Source organism: Podarcis liolepis (assembly GCF_965112155.1).
Source record: "Podarcis liolepis genome assembly, chromosome: 4".
NCBI classification, from domain to species: domain Eukaryota; kingdom Metazoa; phylum Chordata; class Lepidosauria; order Squamata; family Lacertidae; genus Podarcis; species Podarcis liolepis.
Genome location: NC_139558.1, coordinates 51,491,519 through 51,510,893, shown reverse-complemented (window position 1 = coordinate 51,510,893; position 19,375 = coordinate 51,491,519). Strand labels below are relative to the sequence as shown.

Here is a 19,375-nt window from a genome sequence, read left to right as displayed (position 1 = left end):
TCCACTGCTTCTCACTATCTCCAGTTATCCATACCTCCCGCCCTCCCTGCCAAACACATGTACATCATAGTCCAGCAATTATACTACAAACAAACTTTGGATATTGATAAGAACTAGCAAATAAGAGACTTTTGTTTAAAACAAGGCTTATAACTTATTAGGATGGGTGTAATAGTTTTTAGAAGTGAGGAGATATGCAGATAAATATCCTTAAGATGGTAGCTGTGCTGTCTTTACACATACCCAAAATTACTTTCAGATCAGCTTAATGAACTTATGCAGTTATGGGCCATGTGTTAAGGATGCAGGCTAGATAACAAGGCACAGACAATTGCTCTTCCAAAACAGATGAACTCATCCTTCTCCATCTATTTGCTTCATAATGATAGAATCTGCCTAACACATTTGGAGCTAGTTAGGGGTAATATGACAGCGCAGTTCAAACTCACTGATGAAAAAAAAAAATTGGGTACCTGAACTAGGGATGTCCCATCTTCTTAAGACTGCTGGACAGTGGGCAGTGGTGGGGTGTGATATGCCTTAGAACCCAGCTACTGGCTTCCAGGAGGGAGGTTCTGTGATGGAGTGAGATGGCACAAGCAGGATACATGAAATAAGAATGAGTTTGCCGTATTGTTTTTGGTCTGAGTGCAGATTCTGAATGGGTTGTCCATTAATACTGCTCATTTCAGAGCATTCTTTTCTTTTACATTCTGTAGTCTCCTACAGCACAACAGAACAGGATAATGAACAGCAATATTCAGTTCTTCAACAGCTGATATCATTTAATTGAATGGACAAGTTCCTGTTATTTTAATATCAACATTTCAGTTTTAGTTCAACAAATTCACCTTACACCACCTTTCACTTCAAGAAGAAAAAGTATTATTCCCTGCTACTCTGGGTACTTCCAAATGGCTTTTATTTTTCCTTTTCTGGTGGGGGTGGGTGGGTAGGTGTGCAGCCAGGGATCTGACACCTGCAAGCCATATTGGGTCTGTCTTAATCCTCAGTAATTCCAATCAGGATGGTCTAGAGGAGATCAGAGAGGCAGGTTTGTCCAGAGAGTGGTGCAAATATAAAACAAAGCAACCAACGCTTACAACTTTGTATCTTCAAGTTTAGTTTTGTTTTTTTACAGTTAGTGTCACCAGCAAATAGTGGTCAGTAACAAACCACACAACCAAAAACAAGAAGCTGCTTTACGGATGAATTTCATTTTACTTTGTATTCAAATAAGTGTACATAAAGAAATGAAGCAGAGGGAAGAAAATAGAAATGGTTGGGACAATTGAATTTAGGGAATGGAAGGAAAGGTTCATTTATTTTGGGTATCATGATAAGGAATCTGAGGTGTGAATTGAGCAGAATGTAACAGATTTTTAGAAAATTAAGACAAAAGTAAAAGACTACCAACCATATCCAAGAAGTAAAAAATGCCCCAAAGGGTAGGAAAATCCCCCATCTGACAAATTATGCAAAAGGGTGTTGAAAATATTTTCTGTTGTCCAAAATGGCTGGCAAATCTATTTTGAGTCCTTCACTGAAAACCTCTTTTGACTTGTTTCCACGGCACTGAAAAATTCACTATAGTAACCGTAGCCAGGGGGGAATCACATCCTCAGGGGATATGAAAGCTCCTCTTAAAGGTAAATGGAAACATTGCTTAATCAAATTCATTTATCTTTTGATTGAGAACACTTGCAGCACAGAATTTGAACATGCATATAATGCTGCAAATAGGACTAATCTTACGAGGAAAACCAAAATACTTTGTTCCCAAGAAAACTCATGTGCATGCTGTAGAAGTTAAAATGAAAGGTAGATAAGGCTAAGAAAACCAAACAGGGACTGGTGCTGCATATGAACTCCTGTCCATAACAGGAGTTCTCATCTTATTGGCACGCAACCTTCATGTCCTACCAGGTCCAACTTCAAACAGCTCTGCTAAAAGTCCTCTTTTCCATTTAATCATACACAGTGTGCTATTTTTGAGCTGTAATTCAGATGATACTGTTGAGGTGATCTTTCTTTTTGTGCTTTTATCCAGAAAGACATTCGCAGCATGTTTCAGAGCCATGCATTCTTCCCTTGCTCATTCCACTCTCCCCTAATCTCAGGGAGCAGATTAGAACAAAGGAGGTGGCACAGAGAGAGACTAGGAGATTGAGAGACAGAGAGAGAGAGAGAGAGAGAAGGGATTGGCTCTGACAACATGCACCCCCCCGAGATTACCTCCCTCCTAAAGGAGTGGGGCCCTCAACGGCACACAGGTTCCCCATGATGAAACATGATGGTGGTTTCACCCTCTGACTCTTAACTACTCCTGTTCTCCCCTAAATAAGTCTCTTCCCTCTGCCCAGTTCAATCTAAACTACACCCCAGCTTCCACTGCTTCTCTCACAAGGGGTTGGAGCTACCCTCTAATCCTGCTGACCCCCCACCCCATGCTTATACTCATATATTTGTTTTTAAGACCAGTCGACTTCCGTGAAAGCTGGCTACAAATAAGTGAGGTTTAATCAGGGTGTTATTCTGCAAGCGACTACATCAGGTTGCTGAGGACCAGGATTAGTAATTGAGATGCAAGCATTCCGTGGGGAAAGCGTTAATGAACCTCCACAGGCAAGGTACTGCCTAGATTCTCTCTTTGTTCTGAGGCCAATCACTTTACCTGTACACTAAGGAGAAAAACGAGGGCATTTCTGCTTTATTTCCTAAAATCTGGATGTAAAACCAACTGCTATTTTGTTCCCTGGGAACAATGATATTTCAAAAAACGATGAGGACCTTTAATTCAGTGGCTAGGATCCTTGCTGTGTCCGTCTTCATTCTGTGTACCACTACAGGGCAGAGAACAGTTAACACCTTTACAGGCAAGTAGCAAAACACTTTACTGATACCTACGTAGTTTCACATTTATTTTTAATTTGGACGCGGCACTGAACATTGCTCTTCAAAAATCTACTTCTACCTCGAGGACCCTTTATTTTCAGGACAACTCTTGTGATTCATCCTAGCTCATTGGCGATTATGGATTTAGTGCTTGGTGTTTTTTGGATATAGGATTCTGGGTGGCAAGTGAAGCAGCTTTTTATCATGAAGCACCTTAAAAAAGATGCGAACCAGGGTCATTATGCTATGTAAACTATAGACCAGAGAAACTGCCTCTGCAGAATTCTCTGAGAATTTGTGGATGTGGACGTTTTTCAGTTCTGTTTCTAGCTCTGGAATCCTGTGATCCCATTCTCGATTGGGGTGGTGGTGAGGTTAGCTTAGTAAGCAAGACTGGCTAGATCAGTTGTGGAAAGGCTTTCAACAAGAGATGTGATGAATGGGAGTGAAGGATGTTGCGCCTGCAAATGTGTGTGCTGACCATTGTTTTTAAAACAGTTGGTTGATGGGTCAGAACCATGAACGGACCCAGAATACGGTCCTCATGGGATCACCATGCTGTTTAGCCTAATCATGGATAGGAACAATAAGACTGTGTAGCTCTTCTGTTACCACTGTAGTCAGATCAATATTTAAACATTGGTTTAATTTCTTATTGACCCTTATCATCTAGGCTGGGCTATGATTTCTGAATAATTAGAAATATTTGCTATTCTAAAAGTGTATCCTTAAAAGCTGAAAGCTTTTGCAGACAGCTGCATTCTGAATGAATTAAAACCAGTAAAAAAAATTTTTTTAATTGTCCAATAGCATCTTAGAGACCAACTACGTTTGTTCTGGATATAAGCTTTTGTGTGCATGCACACTTCTTCAGATACCTTAAAAACTTAGTTGGTCTCTAAGGTGCTACTGGACAATTTTTAATTTTTTAAAATTAATTTCAACTGCGTCAGACCAACATGGCTACCTACCTGAATTTAAAACCAGTAGTTTCATTACAGGGGTAGCCATTATGAATCCTATAAGACTGTAGCCTGTGTGGTGGTGGTGGTTGTGTAATCAGTATCATTGGTTCAGAATGTCAAGATTTTGTGAAAGAAAACTGAAGCTACATGCTTCTCCCTCTCCCATCCATACTGCTGTTAAATACGGCTATTGAATAACACTGTGCCCTGAGCTGCTATTTGCTGCAGGAGGCCTGACTTATCTCATTATCCTTAATTTGTTCCAACATTAAAAAGTGCAGACTTTGAATACACAGCTAGTGTGCACAACTTTATTCCCAGACATTCTGCAGTAGCCTTCCAAATATTGAATTTTGCAGAATCATATTCATAACAGAATGACAAAGGAGAAAAGAAAAACAGGTGGATAGGGAAAAAGAAGGGTAAAAATGTGTTGGCATCACCCCAAAGGGGTGGACTTCTTTCGCATGCCACATTTCCACTGGTTACCTGCCACAGTATATATATCATGTGTTATTTAACCAATTATGTATACCATGTTTAATTACTTTACCTGCTGTGTCCACACACTGTTAGCAGTTTTAGTCTATTGAATATATTTTTTTACCCAAGAACAATACTGCAAGACTATAAGACATTTGATTCACATAACCTTTGTCATAGTCTCCAATGGATGTAGTAAATCAGTATTTCCAAGAATCATGATATATTCCTGTTGCAAATAATCTGTGTTACAAACTTGGAAGTTTTCTGCTACTGCTAGTTGACAGGATAGCACTTTAATTTTCAGAAATATGTTTGCTTGCACAGGTGAAAAAGTACTGCCAAGGTGATAATCAGTCCATAATAATAAACCTAGTAATCACCTTCTTACGGTTATACTGGAAATTTCAGCTTGTAGCTGGTTAAAAGAATCCATCCAACAAAACACATTTTAATTAGTTTAATGGCAGTCTAATCCTTGTGTTTGGAAGCTATGGAGCAGTAAATGCTAATTTGTAAACATTTTCTGAATTGTCCCTAGCAACTCTACACAGGGGAATTGTCCTTTTCTGAGTACTGAACTCTGTGCTCTGAACTCTAGGCTGTAGGACGGGTGGGATAGATTTTGAATAAATATAACAACAGCAGCAGCAGCAACAACAACAACAACATTACAACATAACAATACATAATAATACAGAATTTTAGCAAATGTATAGGATTTCTTATCACACTTGGATTTCCTCCCAGTCTTCCTGATTGATGTACACATAGTTGCAAAGAGATCCCGTTTTGCTACAGACTTGGCAATATATTATTGTTGTTGTTGTTGTTGTTATTATTAATACCCCACCCATCTGGCTGGGTTTCCCCAGCTACTCTGGGCAGCTCCCAACAGAATATTAATAATAATAGTAATAATAAAGTGACAAAACAGCAAACATTAAAAACTTCCCTAAGTTTCCCTCCTTAGCGTTAGACGTAGAATACCAAAGCAAGTTGAAAGAAAATTTATTCTTCCTTCAAAAACATGAAATAGAAATAAATAAATATTTAAAATGTTTAAAGTTACTTCTATCTTTACATTAATTCTTGTACTTGTTGTTTATCGGCCTGGCTGTCATTCTTCTGGATCTCCAGATTACTCAAATCTTTTGAATTTTTTATTAGAGGACATGAAAAAATAGATTAGACCTAGACATACTCATTCTTACCGTAAATCAACTGAAATTCATCGGCTCTACTTTAAGCATGATGGGAAGTCTGGATCCAACCTAATCTGTTTGAACACACACACACACACACAAACAACAACAACAAAACAGTGGCTGGACACCTGCAGTTGTTCCCAAGTACATAGATAGGTGAGTGTTTTTGAAAAATCACCTACTGTGTCACTAATTCCTATATCACTCTGTCTTTCTCTCCAGAGAAAGGTCTCTCCTTGCTCAGCTACCATTTATGCAATTATACTATAGACAAAAATGTGAACAAAATGGTTGCCTATCGAAAGTCGTATGAAAAGGAAACACTATGTGGAGGGTGGATTCCGTGGAGGACTTGCACCAAAACCTACTACAACGAAGAATATCATCCTGTTACCGTCCCAGAGAGTATGAATCTGACTGATTGTTGCAGTGGGTATGAGCAAGTTGGTCTCTACTGTGCCTTATGTAAGTATTCAATGAAAAATGAAAATTAGAAGAACTGCAAAAATACAACACTAGAATACCTGCAGATGCAGCTTTAGGTCAGCTCACTCTAACCTGGGCATGTGGGCTTTCAACACAGGGGGACATGAGACAAGTTAGCTTTGTACACACTTAACCTATACCAGAACTGTGACTTTTGCATATAGGCTCTCTTTATGTGGCTGTGTGTCAGCCACAGTAATCATTACAGTTTATATGTGTCATGAGGGAAGCTGTTGGGGCCCAAAGCTTGCTCTTGGGTGAACTATCAGCGCATAGGTAATCTTCATGCTCAGACTGTGTATGAACAAGTCTCAGCGAAACCTGTGGGTTTCAGCTATTTTAAGGGGAAGTGTTCACAGGTCAGATCAATTATTAAATTATTACTGCTCTGGCAGCTGAGGTTCAAATAGATCTGTATAAAACAGCACGGCATTTGTATCTAAACTCTGTTTTGAGTTGAAAATGCTTAGTAAAGACAACCTGCTTTCAGATTAGGCTGTGGACATTTTGTTGTTACCTGCTTGATGATTATATCCAAAAGATGTGTTGCATTTTGTATGTCTCGTATAACACTCACTCACTTCTGTTATCACTGAGCTCATATTAACTCAAAGATCTTTTTAAAAAGTATCATCATCATCACCATTAATGGTTTTTATTTAGTTTTAAATGGGGTGGCTTTGCTTTTTGGGGGGGGGGTACTTAACAAAAATGCACAACTAAGCAGCAACACAAAGCAGAACATATTCTGTAGGAACAAAATTTCCATTAGCCTGAACAAGGAAGCGCTGTCTCTCAATCTGTCCTTCCATAAAAATAATCTGTCAAGGAAAAGGAAGAAGAATATTTTACATGAAAGGTTAACACATCCCTGCCTTAGCATCTATGAAGGCAAAATAAATTAAGAGAACCATTCTGAGGCCTGCCTCTAAAATAGTAATGCATTGTGGGTTAAACCACAGAGCCTAGGACTTGCCAATCAGCGGTCGGCGGTTCGAATCCCCGCGACAGGGTGAGCTCCCTTTGCTCGGTCCCTGCTCCTGCCAACCTAGCTGTTCGAAAGCACGTCAAAGTGTAAGTAGATAAATAGGGACCGCTCCAGCGGGAAGGTAAACGGTGTTTCTGTGCGCTGCTCTGGTTTGCCAGAAGCGGCTTAGTCATGCTGGCCATGCTCCCTCGGCCAATAAAGCGAGATGAGTGCCGTAACCCCAGAATCATCCATGACTGGACCTAATGGTCAGGGGTCCCTTTACCTTTACCTTTAAACTCCCAAGCTCAGTTTAGAATGGCCTTAGTGATTCCAAGTTTTCTTGAAAAGTGATCTGGGGGGAAAGAAGAAGGAGGAAGGAGAGAAGCGATCTTGGAAAAATTCCTTTATTTTGCAGGAGTCTCATCTCCATTTGTAACACTGGTGCAGGCACTCTTGTGTTTCTGAAAACATATATGTGTATTGTCATATTGCTCCCTGGGAACAGAAGTTTCCAGCACTTGTGATGGTGGACAGCTGCTTGAAAATTGAACTGTTTGCCCCTCAAACAATTGCACTTGGGAACATAAGAATGTTGTGGACAATAAAACATTGTCTTCTTTGGTAGAAACAAATTGATCCAAATAAATAAAATGTTTATCAAATGAATGGAAGCTTAGTAAGGTGGTCTGGTCACATAGTTTATAGCAGTTGGCCAGTGAGATTAGGGGCTTGGCAATAAAAAAAAATGTGTTTTGTGAATCTGCCTACAAAGAATATGTTATTTCATAGTAAGCAAAAGAGCTGCAGTCATGTGCAGCGATAACTATTGCAAAGGTGCCTACAAAGCAGCTGGGCTTGTGTGGTCCATTGAATGCTGACTGTACGTATGCAAATTCTTTTCTAGCTGGAGAAGAGCATCTGAGAGAAATGCTGGCTGAGTCATAAGCTAGCTCATCATTACAAGCTTAACAAAATTATACTCTGAGTCACAGAATTGTAGGGTCATCTAGTCCAACCCCCAAATCAGACAATTAAGAACTTCAGTGACATGAGCTTCTACTCTAAATGTGGGCAGGCACCTAGACAGAAGTTGCCCTAGGGTCCTGGTGGAGCAGAAGCTCTTCTTGTCGTTAGGTTAAAGAAGCTTTCTAAATTCTGAATTTCTTACTCATTAGGGCTGTCCCATTAAGCTTCAGCAGCGCGTGTTTCATTTGTCTCCTTCAGACCGTTCTTTCTAGACCTCAGAGCCTTAGTCACAGCTTCTGTGAATGGTAATGCACTGTCTAGACATGGTCTTAAATAAATGATGAAAAGAGGAAGTTGACAACTAGTGAGATGAATTAACAGCATGTCACTAAACTACGGTTAATGTTTTCTCTTATGTTAGAACCCAGACAAAGCTAGTTTGACTAAGTGATTGGAGCTCAGAGTTCTGTGGGACTCTTCGGTGAGAATTTTCCCTTGATACATTTTCTACAATCCCACTGGAAACCATAATTTACTTTTGCTTGGATGGCAGACTAAAGACCAATTCACACTTTATGTAGCAGATAAGTTTCCTGTTTGTCCGCTCTGCGCTTCCACACACACATTCTAATGTCAGAATAGGGAACATATGCTTGCTTAAACTGTAAGCTTGTAGGCAAGGCTGTGTTATCTTTTATCTGTGTACAGTGTCTCATTCTCATGGGCTATTGGTACATAAATACTATACTAGTGCTGCAAATCCTGCTAAATTAATTAACACATAGGGAGAGTGAATGCTCACAAGGAAGCTGTGGATTTCTGATGCATATCCACTGCATAAACATGGTTCTCCTTGATATGGTTCATCTATAACAATATTATAGGTGATTTTCAGGAGACCAGCAGTGAACATGCAACAAATACATCAGCCTCAAAAAATATGGACCAGCAAGTGGTGACTCTCTCTCTCTCTCTCTCTCTCTCTCTCTCTCTCTCTCTCTCTCCCTTTTTTTTTTTGGGTGGTTTATATAGGAAATCTGATCAGATATTTATGAAATATTCACTCTGTTTTTCTTCATCAAAAACAGTAACATTAACCCTGATGGTCTAAAGTTTTTCAAGGCAGTTTACAGATTTAAAATAGTTCTAAAAATAAATAATAAAGCACAATAAATATTACAAGCGCTTTGTCATTCCATTCTCCTTATATTAGTTATGATGGAGCTTTCATGCATGTATACCGTACACATTTTTGCCACCCTTGTGAGTAAATCAGGAAGGCTTCTACTCACCAAAGGAACATGTCAACTGATTTCCACCTTTTAAGCAGTTGCTTGACAGATGGCTCGCTCTGGGAGTTGCTCGTATAACAATTATAGCTTGATAGACTTTGACAGGGACATGTTGGATGTCTGTCTTTGTGTTTGGCTGATGTAAGAATGAAGACCTTGACATTTCAGATTAATGCTTTCTATGGCTCTGAGCCAGAACTGGTACACAACCCGGTTCCTTGCACTGATTTTTCAGGGTACTTTTGTGGCTGTGACTTGTTACATGTTTGTGCCATCATTTGCAGATTACATAGGCTGGATCTACAGGCATGTTTATTTAGCTTGGACACCTGCTGTTTCCTCTCAGCCATACCACACATTTACAACACATGACTTTGCTCAGAGGTGGTTTTAGGCGTGACTGGTGAGGTTGCACTGGGCACCCTGCTGCAGGGGGCACCAAAACAACGCTTTAGAGCGGTGTGAGGAGGTGAGGGTGCCGAATTTTAGTGTCGCTGAAATTTGAGGGCCCAAAGTTCACCACTGCTTCCCCCAAAGATTCATGGGAAGTGTAGTTTGTTAAGGGTGCCAAGAATTGTACATCCCTAAGGGGTAAACTACATTTCTTATGATTCTTTGGGAGAAAGTTATGTGTGTTAAATGTGTTGTAAATGTATGATGTTGTTCCCAAAGGAGCAGCTGTCCAAGCTGTATCCAGTGTTGTTATGAGGAAGATAGAATAGCTTTAATGAAAACAAATGCTGGCTAAGATCCAAAGTACTCAGTGAGTTTCTTGATTAATAGTCCTCCTCCCCAGTCTCCAAAGAAAGACATTCAATAGCATCTTGAGGTATGGCATGGTGGGGTAAGCAGTGCATGTGTATGTGTGGTGGGAAGAGAGGAATAAAAAAATCCTGCTAAGCCATACTCAAGCTCTTGGACATGCCTAAAGTAGAACTTTAAATCCTTGCCAGTAGATGCAAATTTTGTTGTTAAATGTCTTGTTCTGTAGCCCTAAACAGTTCCAGTGAATTTGCCTCAAGACCTGGTGCCTGTCCAGCAAAGGAAATGGAAGCGTTAACTATTTCATGCACATTGGATTTGGATTGTCCAGAACATAAAAAATGCTGCGAGACATCAAAAGGCACTGGCTGTTCTGATCCTGTATCAGAAGGTACAGTACTGACCAACATTTACCGCCTTCTGACAGGTCTGTGATCAGAAATGGCATGGTGAGGCATGCCTTAGAGTGCACACAGTGCAACAATGCAGGGCAGTCAGAGCCTCGATGTAGGTAGACTAATATCCTTAACATCATTCAATTGTATTTGTTATTAATAATAGGCATTGTAATTTTATGCAAGGCTAGTGCTTGTCTGTCATCCCAATGCCTTTGCATACATTGGTCAGAACACTGGAAAGGGAAAACAGGCCTTCTTCTTAGGAAACAGGCAGTTTGTTAACCCTTATACTTTCACAAGGAAATTTCTAGAAGGGACCTGAAATATTCATGTGTCTGTGGCCTTTCCCTCCAGCAAAAACAGCCCTTTATCTACTGAAGGTTGCAGTTTTATGTAAACACTTACCTGGGTCTTCTGAGTACTCATGCATGGGATAGTTTTGTATGGTGGTGGAAGGAAAAGGCCAGATCATATTGTCTGTAGAAACACAAAGTCTAATTCCTAATTTATTTAAGAGGGAAACAAGTTTGCCTTAACTAGGTGAGTAAAAGATTATGCTTCTCAGATAGCCTTCCTTCTAGCTTTTTACCTTTTAGAAGAGTGTCACTGATCCAAACACTTGAAAGGCTGATAGAACAATTGTATGCATATCTACTTAGAAATACCGTATTTTTCGCTCTATAAGACGCACCAGACCACAAGACGCACCTAGTTTTTGGAGGAGGAAAACAAGAAAAAAAATATTCTGAATCTCAGAAGCCAGAACAGCAAGAGGGATCGCTGCGCAGCGAAAGCAGCGATCCCTCTTGCTGTTCTGGCTTCTGGGATAGCTGCGCAGCCTGCATTCACTCCATAAGACGCACACACATTTCCCCTTACTTTTTAGGAGGGAAAAAGTGAGTCTTATAGAGCAAAAAATACGGTAAGTCCCATTCAAGTCAATGGGACATTTCCACAGGGCATAGAATTCCAGTCTGAATGTGTGTTTAGGTGGAACTTTGAAAAGCCAATAAAAAGAATTAAAACAGGTTTATAGAATCTTAAAAAAAATACAGTACATGATTGCTCAGGAGATATACTTTTGATAATCATTTCATAGTTGAGACTAAGAAATCAGAAGGATGACTGGTTTTGATGTATCACTGATTTGCTGAGCAGATTAAACCTGGCTGTTGTAAATGAAAAGTCCACTGTGGTAACTGAAAACCTTTCCATTAATATAACGTTCACGCTCCATATAAATGGTTTCCTCTCTTCAATTCCAGAGCTAACAGTGCCAAGATACTGGTATGACGTGTCAGTCCTGGTGAAAATGGATTTTGATGAGTTAAAAAGAGTGGATCCAAAACTTCTGAATCATTCACGGCTTCTGCACTCTATGGTATGAATAAATACAGTAGTCTTCATTCTAATACATACACTTCTGTTGATTCTGTTGTAATGGTGCAACAGAACCTAAATAGGTTCTATGACTACCACCTACTGGAGAAGGCACAAATCATCAGAAAAGACATCTGTACTTCCTCCTTAACACACATGCACTCCACACATTAAAAGGCATAGGCTCCTATAAGTACACGCATGCTATCTTCTTTTCATTCCTTTTCATTCTACTCAAGATACACCTAAAGAGGCACATAAGGCTTCCCCTTAAATATATAAGCTTGCAAATACCCATATTCTCTCTCCCTCTGACCTTTTGCTCTCAACGCACAGAGCCAGGCTTTTACTTCTGCATGAATCTTGATCAAAAGCAGGGCTTGCTTGTGAGTATTTTCACAACCAGCTAAGCAGCAAATGCTTGGTGTGCAGAATGTAATTAGCAAAAACTTGGCGTGCCAAAGGCAGAACTATGATGTGTTACGTTATAAATCTGGCTTCTAAGATCCCAGAGTTTCAGTAGCAGGTTCAAATTAACCCCTTACATGTTTAAAGCATGAATAAGAAAGTTGCAGGACCATGCCAGCTAGCCCACCCCTTGCTGCCAGAGCACTTGACAGCCATGCTACCACTGGCCACATCATTGAGCAAAGTGGCTCTAGACACGCACTGTGACGCCCATGCAAGGGTGATTTGGGGGGTCAAGCTTGTGGCCTTTATTTCTTGACTAATTTTGATTGTACTATTTCCTCCATGTGTGTTTAACACGAAAGGATTAATTGCATGACTTAAGTTTCACACAGTTATGTAATATATAAAAAGAGTTTCTTCCTTTTACAGATTACTGGCGCACTATGGCCCCTGGATGTCTCAGTGTATCATATTCGTACAACACAGGCAGAACCCTATACAGAGACATTGGTTTCCCGGGTTCTGATTGGACTGCAAGAGCTGGTTCCATTGGCAAACGTTTCTTCTTTGTTGAAGGACATTGTGATGCGAGTGTATGAAGTTATCGACATAGTTGTCCAAGGTTGTAACATTTTAAATATATCTGCCATTTGCATAGTTTTGAGGAAAGAGTTACGTAAAGCTTTATGAACTTAACTTACAAATGAGAAATAGGACCCTCTGTAAGGTACTTTGTAAACATGAGAAACTGGGATCCTTAGGCCAAAGAGGAAATTGTGTGGATCCCATGTATAATTTGCAATGTTTGGGTGACATTGACAAACCACTCTTTCACACTGTGAGACTTTCCAGAAGCCCTTTTTGTTTTGGCTTCCAGCTGCACAAAATACTCTCAAGATTCTGCTCAAGGATTTATATCAATTGCTAAGTAGTCTCAAAGTTAGCTCACATTAAAATAGCTATTTTGGGATCTGGCCTAGCATGTTATTTTATCTGTGGGGTTGTTGTTTTGTGTGTGTGTGTCAAAACCAAGAAGTTTGTAAAGCCTCTCTTTTACATTTAATTTCAGCAAAAGCAAATAAATGTTCTTAAGCAGAATTCAATGTCTGCTGCAGACAAGAAATTTGTATTAACCCAGGAGTTCTCATAAGGATACTTCTGAGAATGTATAGAAATGGATACACATTTTAAGCAATCTACCAAAGTATAAAGTAGTAGGAAATTTTGGTCAAATAAAATGTGCTTTGTTTTTCAATTTGTATTTTTCCCTTCTGGCTATAGCAAGTCCTTGAGAAGTTTTACAATAAAATCCATTTAAAACCAATTAAAAGCCACATAGGCTATAAAATTAAAATGAGTGGCATAGAATAAAAAGAACATTAAACAAGCAGACCATTTTATTGCACCAAAAGCTTGAGGCGGGATGGGGGAATGCTTTTTAAAAAAATTATTGTGAAAGAAGAGCCTCACTCAGAACCACAGAAGATGGTACTGAGGCTGGCTAATATAACTGATATAACTGCCCACACTTTCCCAGCTATCAATCACCTGAAATTAGGAAGCCAGGTGACACATTTTCCTTTGCTCACAATGGTTTGAATTTAAGCTACGTAGACAAAGGAACAGGGGTTTGCAGGCACCACCGATCAGTTTGTAAACCCCTCTTCCTTTGCCCAGGCACTTTGAAATCAAATTGTGTGGCAAGCACATGAGGTTGTAGCTATGACTTCACCAACCCAACCCAAAATATCGCACATAAGGGGGTGGGGAAAGCAGCCTTGTAGGCCTTGTGGGTATAAGCTGTACAGCATCTGAAATGAAGGCATATAGAAGAATGCAGGGGCTGATTCCATTATTATTAAAAATGCAAGATACTGTGTTTTCTAAACACAAAATCTGCTGCTACAGTCTGTGCTTCCACTTCTCACAATATAGTGGTGGTGTTTGTGGATTTTTTTTTAATAAAAAAATTCTAAAGTCTGCATCAGCCTTAAGAAACAAATATAACAAGGCAGAGCTACCACTGAAAAGGTCCTGCTCTTCGTATTCATCAGCCTTGCTTTCAAAGATTGGGGCATTTAATCAGGGACTGTCCTGAGTACATGAGCTTATGGAAGGGTACATAAAGACAAGATTAAACCAAGTCAAGCTGAATACATATGTTACATAGCTGCCCACTGCATCTGAACATTCTTTGAAGTAAAATGAACAGCATTATAACTTCCCATCTATAGGCCAAATGTTAAACTGAAAATAGATAAATGTTAAACAAAGGCAGGTGTAAATGGACAAATGCAAAAGCACACATTATTGCCAGCAGAGACAGTGATCAGGGATGATGGGTGCCTTAGTTAACACCACCACATTGGCTACTCCTGATGCATGCAGATACCAATTTGAGCCTTCCCTTGCTCACACCTACGTAGCCAAAACTACCAACAACACACAGGAGAGGGCATGGATGAAAAGAAAAACGCCACAATTTTTGTTGCGGGTTCCATTTGTTCAATGAATAGTTAAAGCGAGCACTTTTGAAGAGGGGAGTTTTGGGAATTGCTTTGTAATTCTGTCTGCTTTATTATTCATTTAGATGCCACAGACTCTGGTCCAGATTCACTCAATGTTCTATTTAAAATAAGAAATTCTTCTGTTTCAGCTTCAAATTCAACATCTGCATCACAGGAACTCAGCAGACCAGAGGATTCAAAATGCTGTAAGTTACATTTTCTTTTTAAAACTATTAAATTTTGCATCCACTTTGTCTAAGGGAAATAGTGCATGGCCGCTCATTTTTTCTCAGAGGCAGTATGGAGTAGAGCACCACACAAACAAAAAATAAGTCCTAAATGAACATAGAAGGATATTTTATTTCTCTCCTGAAGTCTGCCTGAGTTCTGATATCTACAGTGACATCTGGTGGCTTGTATGAAGAAATCAGCCATCCATTCCATTACAGATTTCTTTTTTCACAGACTCGTTTAATTCCTTTTTCACTGTGAAGAAAACTAATTGAATGTGCATGTGCATGTGCATTACTTGTTTTCTCATCACATGACGGCTCAATACAGCTGAATGTGCAAACTGTAGAATGTGTTTTAATAGGTAGGAGAGGTTATATTTATTGCAATTTATCCCACCAGGTGCCCATGCATGTGGGCTGAACAGAATTTAAAGTCCCATACTTAACAGCAGAATGTAAGTACAATGGTACCTCGGGTTAAGTACTTAATTCGTTCTGGAGGTCCGTACTTAACCTGAAACTGTTCTTAACCTGAAGCACCACTTTAGCTAATGGGGCCTGCTGCCACCGCGCCACCGGAGCACAATTTCTGTTCTCATCTTGAAGCAAAGTTCTTAACCTGAAGCACTATTTCTGGGTTAGCGGAGTCTGTAACCTGAAGTGTATGTAACCTGAGGTACCACTGTATACAGAAATAGGCTGTGAACAGGGCCAGATTTAGATGAAGAGAGGTCCTAGGCTACTCCACTTTTGAGGCCCCTCCCCATAATCCACCCTCACAACTAGAACAAAATGGAAGAGTGTTATAAACAAAACTGAGTGAAGCTAAGGATGATGATGGGTATTTAAAATTATACAATTCACAATTTCTCCTCTAAAGGACATATTATTGTTAAATACCATGGTGATTTTAAAAAATGCATAAAGTTAACACTGAAAAACTTTTGCAATAACTGAACTTTGTAAACCTTTTGTGGCCTGAGCAGGCCATGTCTTGTTCCTCTCTAAGGAATCCAGTTCAGACTTCATGGCATTTAACCATGGCTCAACATCCTCTGAGGTTAAACGTTGGACCTCTTGGAGGCTTGAAGGTTCCCAAACCTTCTCTGAGTTACTAACAACAGCTGTATCTGCTATGATACCACCATCTGTTGCCACCCTGGAACTTTTCTTTATTAGTGCCACTTTGTTTTGTACGATTCTTTGCAAATGAAGGAAAACAACTTTTCTGCTTGTATATGTTGATAATATAATTTTGGTTACTGAGGACAAACAAGATTGTACAAAAACAAGATTGGGTGCAGGCCTGGCCAGGACATAGGTGTCCTGACTGTGACAAAGGTGACCTGTGTCCTTGCTTGCTTGATTAAAAGCTGTTGGGAACTTCAAGGTCCCTGCTCTCCCCTCTTATGGTCTTTGTACTGGACCTGGAGACTCCAATAGAGAGCATTCCATGTGAAGAAGGAGGGTAAGTGGGCACTCTATCAAATGACAGGGCAGGAGCTACATGGAACAGGGCCTTTTCACTGCTGGTGCCCATTCTACGCTTCACTCTTTCCAGACCTGCTCTCTTTTGGCCTGTATTTTGGAGCTTTATAATTTAGGAAGGCTTTGGAAGAACTGGCTGACAAGTCTTATCAGTTGCTGACGTATGAGCAGATTTTATTTGCTGCTATTCTGGGCTTCTGGTGCACCAGGGTTTACACCAGGCTAATAGAGTTGGCTAGGATGCCAGAAGGGATACAATTTATGAGCTTTCTCCATTATCTGCACAGCAGGGGGTGTTCAGTCAACAGTACAAAGGCTGAGCTAAAGCATTCCCTGCTGGTTACCTGCTTTCAGCAATAGAGGTCACTGTTTGGTAGTACCCAATTGGTTAGGTGTCAGATTCTAGAGCTCCCTATTGGTGGCTCTTAGGTAATTCACAAAATACAGAGTCCATTTATAAAACACAGTGTTCATTCATAAAGCAGTAACATAAATCTCCATCGCTATATACTGGGTGTATATTTCAGCGGTTGAATGTACAAGTTTATGGCCATGCTGTAGTGTAGTGCTTATGCGACTGTGAATAAAAGGTGGCTGGGCTCATTGTCTCGGGGAGAAGAGGTGACAAAATTGATTTCCAATAAGTGCCCCCCTTATTTCCATAGCAAGTCCTTGAGTCTGTACTCTGAATGGTTACACCAGGGACCTAGAAGGTGCAGGGCTTGTCATAGTCTCAATCAGGGCTGACCTTAAGGTCTTGCTTCTGAGGCATGTACAAAGTATCAGTGAACAAACTGACCACATGAGAAAAAAATTGTGACATTGGGATATGTGTAGATCTCCACTGTGAGGTAAATAGAAGTCACCCTAGGGTAGAAAACTAGCTGTCTGAATTCACCTTAGTTCCAGCAAAGCAAACAATTCATTTATTGTACATACCACCGTTCAGTAGAAATTTGCCAGGCAGTTTACGTAAAATGATACCATTAATACATAATTACATAAATGAAACCAATTCATAAACTAGATAATGCTGTTGTGACTTTGGGACAGTAGTCTGTAGGATTCCTGAGTCTCTTCTAATCCCTGGCGTCCTAGATCCAGCAATGGTTCAAATCTAATGGAGGTCAGGCAAGTTTGTGTGTGAGAGAGAGTTAATGGTCCGAAGGACCATGGTTAGTATAACAAAGGAAGTTGCTCAGTGTCCAGGGGCAAATGGATGGCTCCCCTCCCCCACCTGTCTGGTGAGAAAAACAAAAGCCAGAGTGTGTAACACCTGGAGGCTGGTTGCAGGCAGAAGCTGGGGTCAGAGCCATGCTTGACTTCTGCTGGAATCCAACTCTAACTATGGGAAGTTAGAGTTAGGAGTTATGTGAGCTAGAAACTGGATGCAAAAATGCTGGAAAGACAGAGAGAGAGACATGGCTGATGTCTACTTGAATTCAAGGCTGCACCTATGGGAGAAACAAGACCTTCTTGGGGTGTTAATTATGTGATCCCCTCCATCATAGGCTGAAGTTGTATACATGTGTAAATAAACCATATATCATAAAGACACCACAGTCTCTGCTATGGCTTATTCCAAGGAAACCAGACCCTGAGTATAAGCTTACTGCTCAGAGACCGGGGTAGCATGCAGCAATACTTTTGGTCTGTAAATATACTTGGCCATTTTGAGGCCTCAGACTGGTACACAAAAGCTTCCTTGATAAAGTTTTCTGTATTGAAAACTTTGTTTCTTGCAGCAAAATATCATTTTGAGAAATGTGAGTTCTCTAGCAATGAAATACTGAAGATTTTGTCTTTTCTACATAGTTGGTTTTTGCCTGAAGAATTCTAATGGCTTGCATAATTGCTTATTCTGCTGTAGATTTAGCCACTTCTTTAAGCTAATTGAATCAAGAAACTTACATTTGCATGAATGAGTAAACATGACGCTGTTGAATATTTAACTCCTGTCAAGACATGGCATGTGGTTTCCACAGTCCTGCATACCACTACTATTTATGTAACAGAGCTCCTGTGAATTTGCCTTTTAATACAGCGCTGAATAATGTTTCAATTGCAGAATTCAGAATGCATTTATTAAAGAAGTCCCCCTCAAAATAATATGATATAAATCTTCAACATTTTATATTGCTTTAACTTCTTAAGAAATGTAGATGTATTCATCTTGTGACAATCCATGTTGGCCCAAGACATTTTGGTGCTTGAAGAGGCTCACAGATTTTGCCTCCCCCACACTAGGGTTGACACTTTAGAAAAGTCTTGTTGCTCCAAATATACACCAATTCGTCTGAAGGAAATCATTTCACCCTGCTGCATGGCAGGACTGTCATTGGTAGCCAAATACTTTGGATGTGAGAAATAGAATGGTGTTCAGTTTAATGACTTTTGTGTGTGTTTTTATACTACTTTTGTATGACACAGGGATACTGCCACAAGTCAATCGTGTATTAATTTTGTAAAAATAAAATAAAAATGACATGCAGTTTCTCGATCTCATTATAGTGATGCCTTTTCCAGATGTTGTAATGCATTTCTTCACATTCTCTTATTCCCTGAGTGGCCCAGAGATTAAGATCAGCTTTATAAGATCTCTTTCCTTTGGAGGAAAGAGCCCTGGACACCTCTTGTGGTTTGCAGCATCTGTCTATTTAAAAGTACATATAAGTTGGGCAGATAACAAGCTCCTAGAATATTTTTGTCAGAAACCAAAACCATTAATTCTGAGTCCCCTATTTCCCTTTTCATCACTGTGCCCCTAACAATCTGGAGGGTCAGCTATTACTCTGACCATTCAACCCTTGGGGCCAAAAGTAAACAGTCCCACAAGTCCTTCATATGCATGGAAGCAATCCTGGATCATTAGGGGCTTGGGATACATTTTATATTGACTATGTACTTTGCTGACTTCAGCTGAGTTCGAAC

At 40.0% G+C, this 19,375-nt stretch overlaps 1 protein-coding gene across 1 annotated transcript in view; it reads left to right on the top strand.

Moving 5' to 3' along the window:
• UMODL1 (uromodulin like 1) overlaps positions 1-19,375 on the top strand; it is a 76,617-nt gene that overhangs the window by 36,386 nt on the left and 20,856 nt on the right. Inside the window, exons 3-7 of the mRNA XM_083500498.1 lie at positions 5,774-6,016; positions 10,257-10,418; positions 11,691-11,806; positions 12,646-12,838; positions 14,873-14,929. Coding sequence (XP_083356624.1) covers positions 5,774-6,016; positions 10,257-10,418; positions 11,691-11,806; positions 12,646-12,838; positions 14,873-14,929 — 771 coding nt within the window. The remainder of the gene's footprint in view (positions 1-5,773; positions 6,017-10,256; positions 10,419-11,690; positions 11,807-12,645; positions 12,839-14,872; positions 14,930-19,375) is intronic.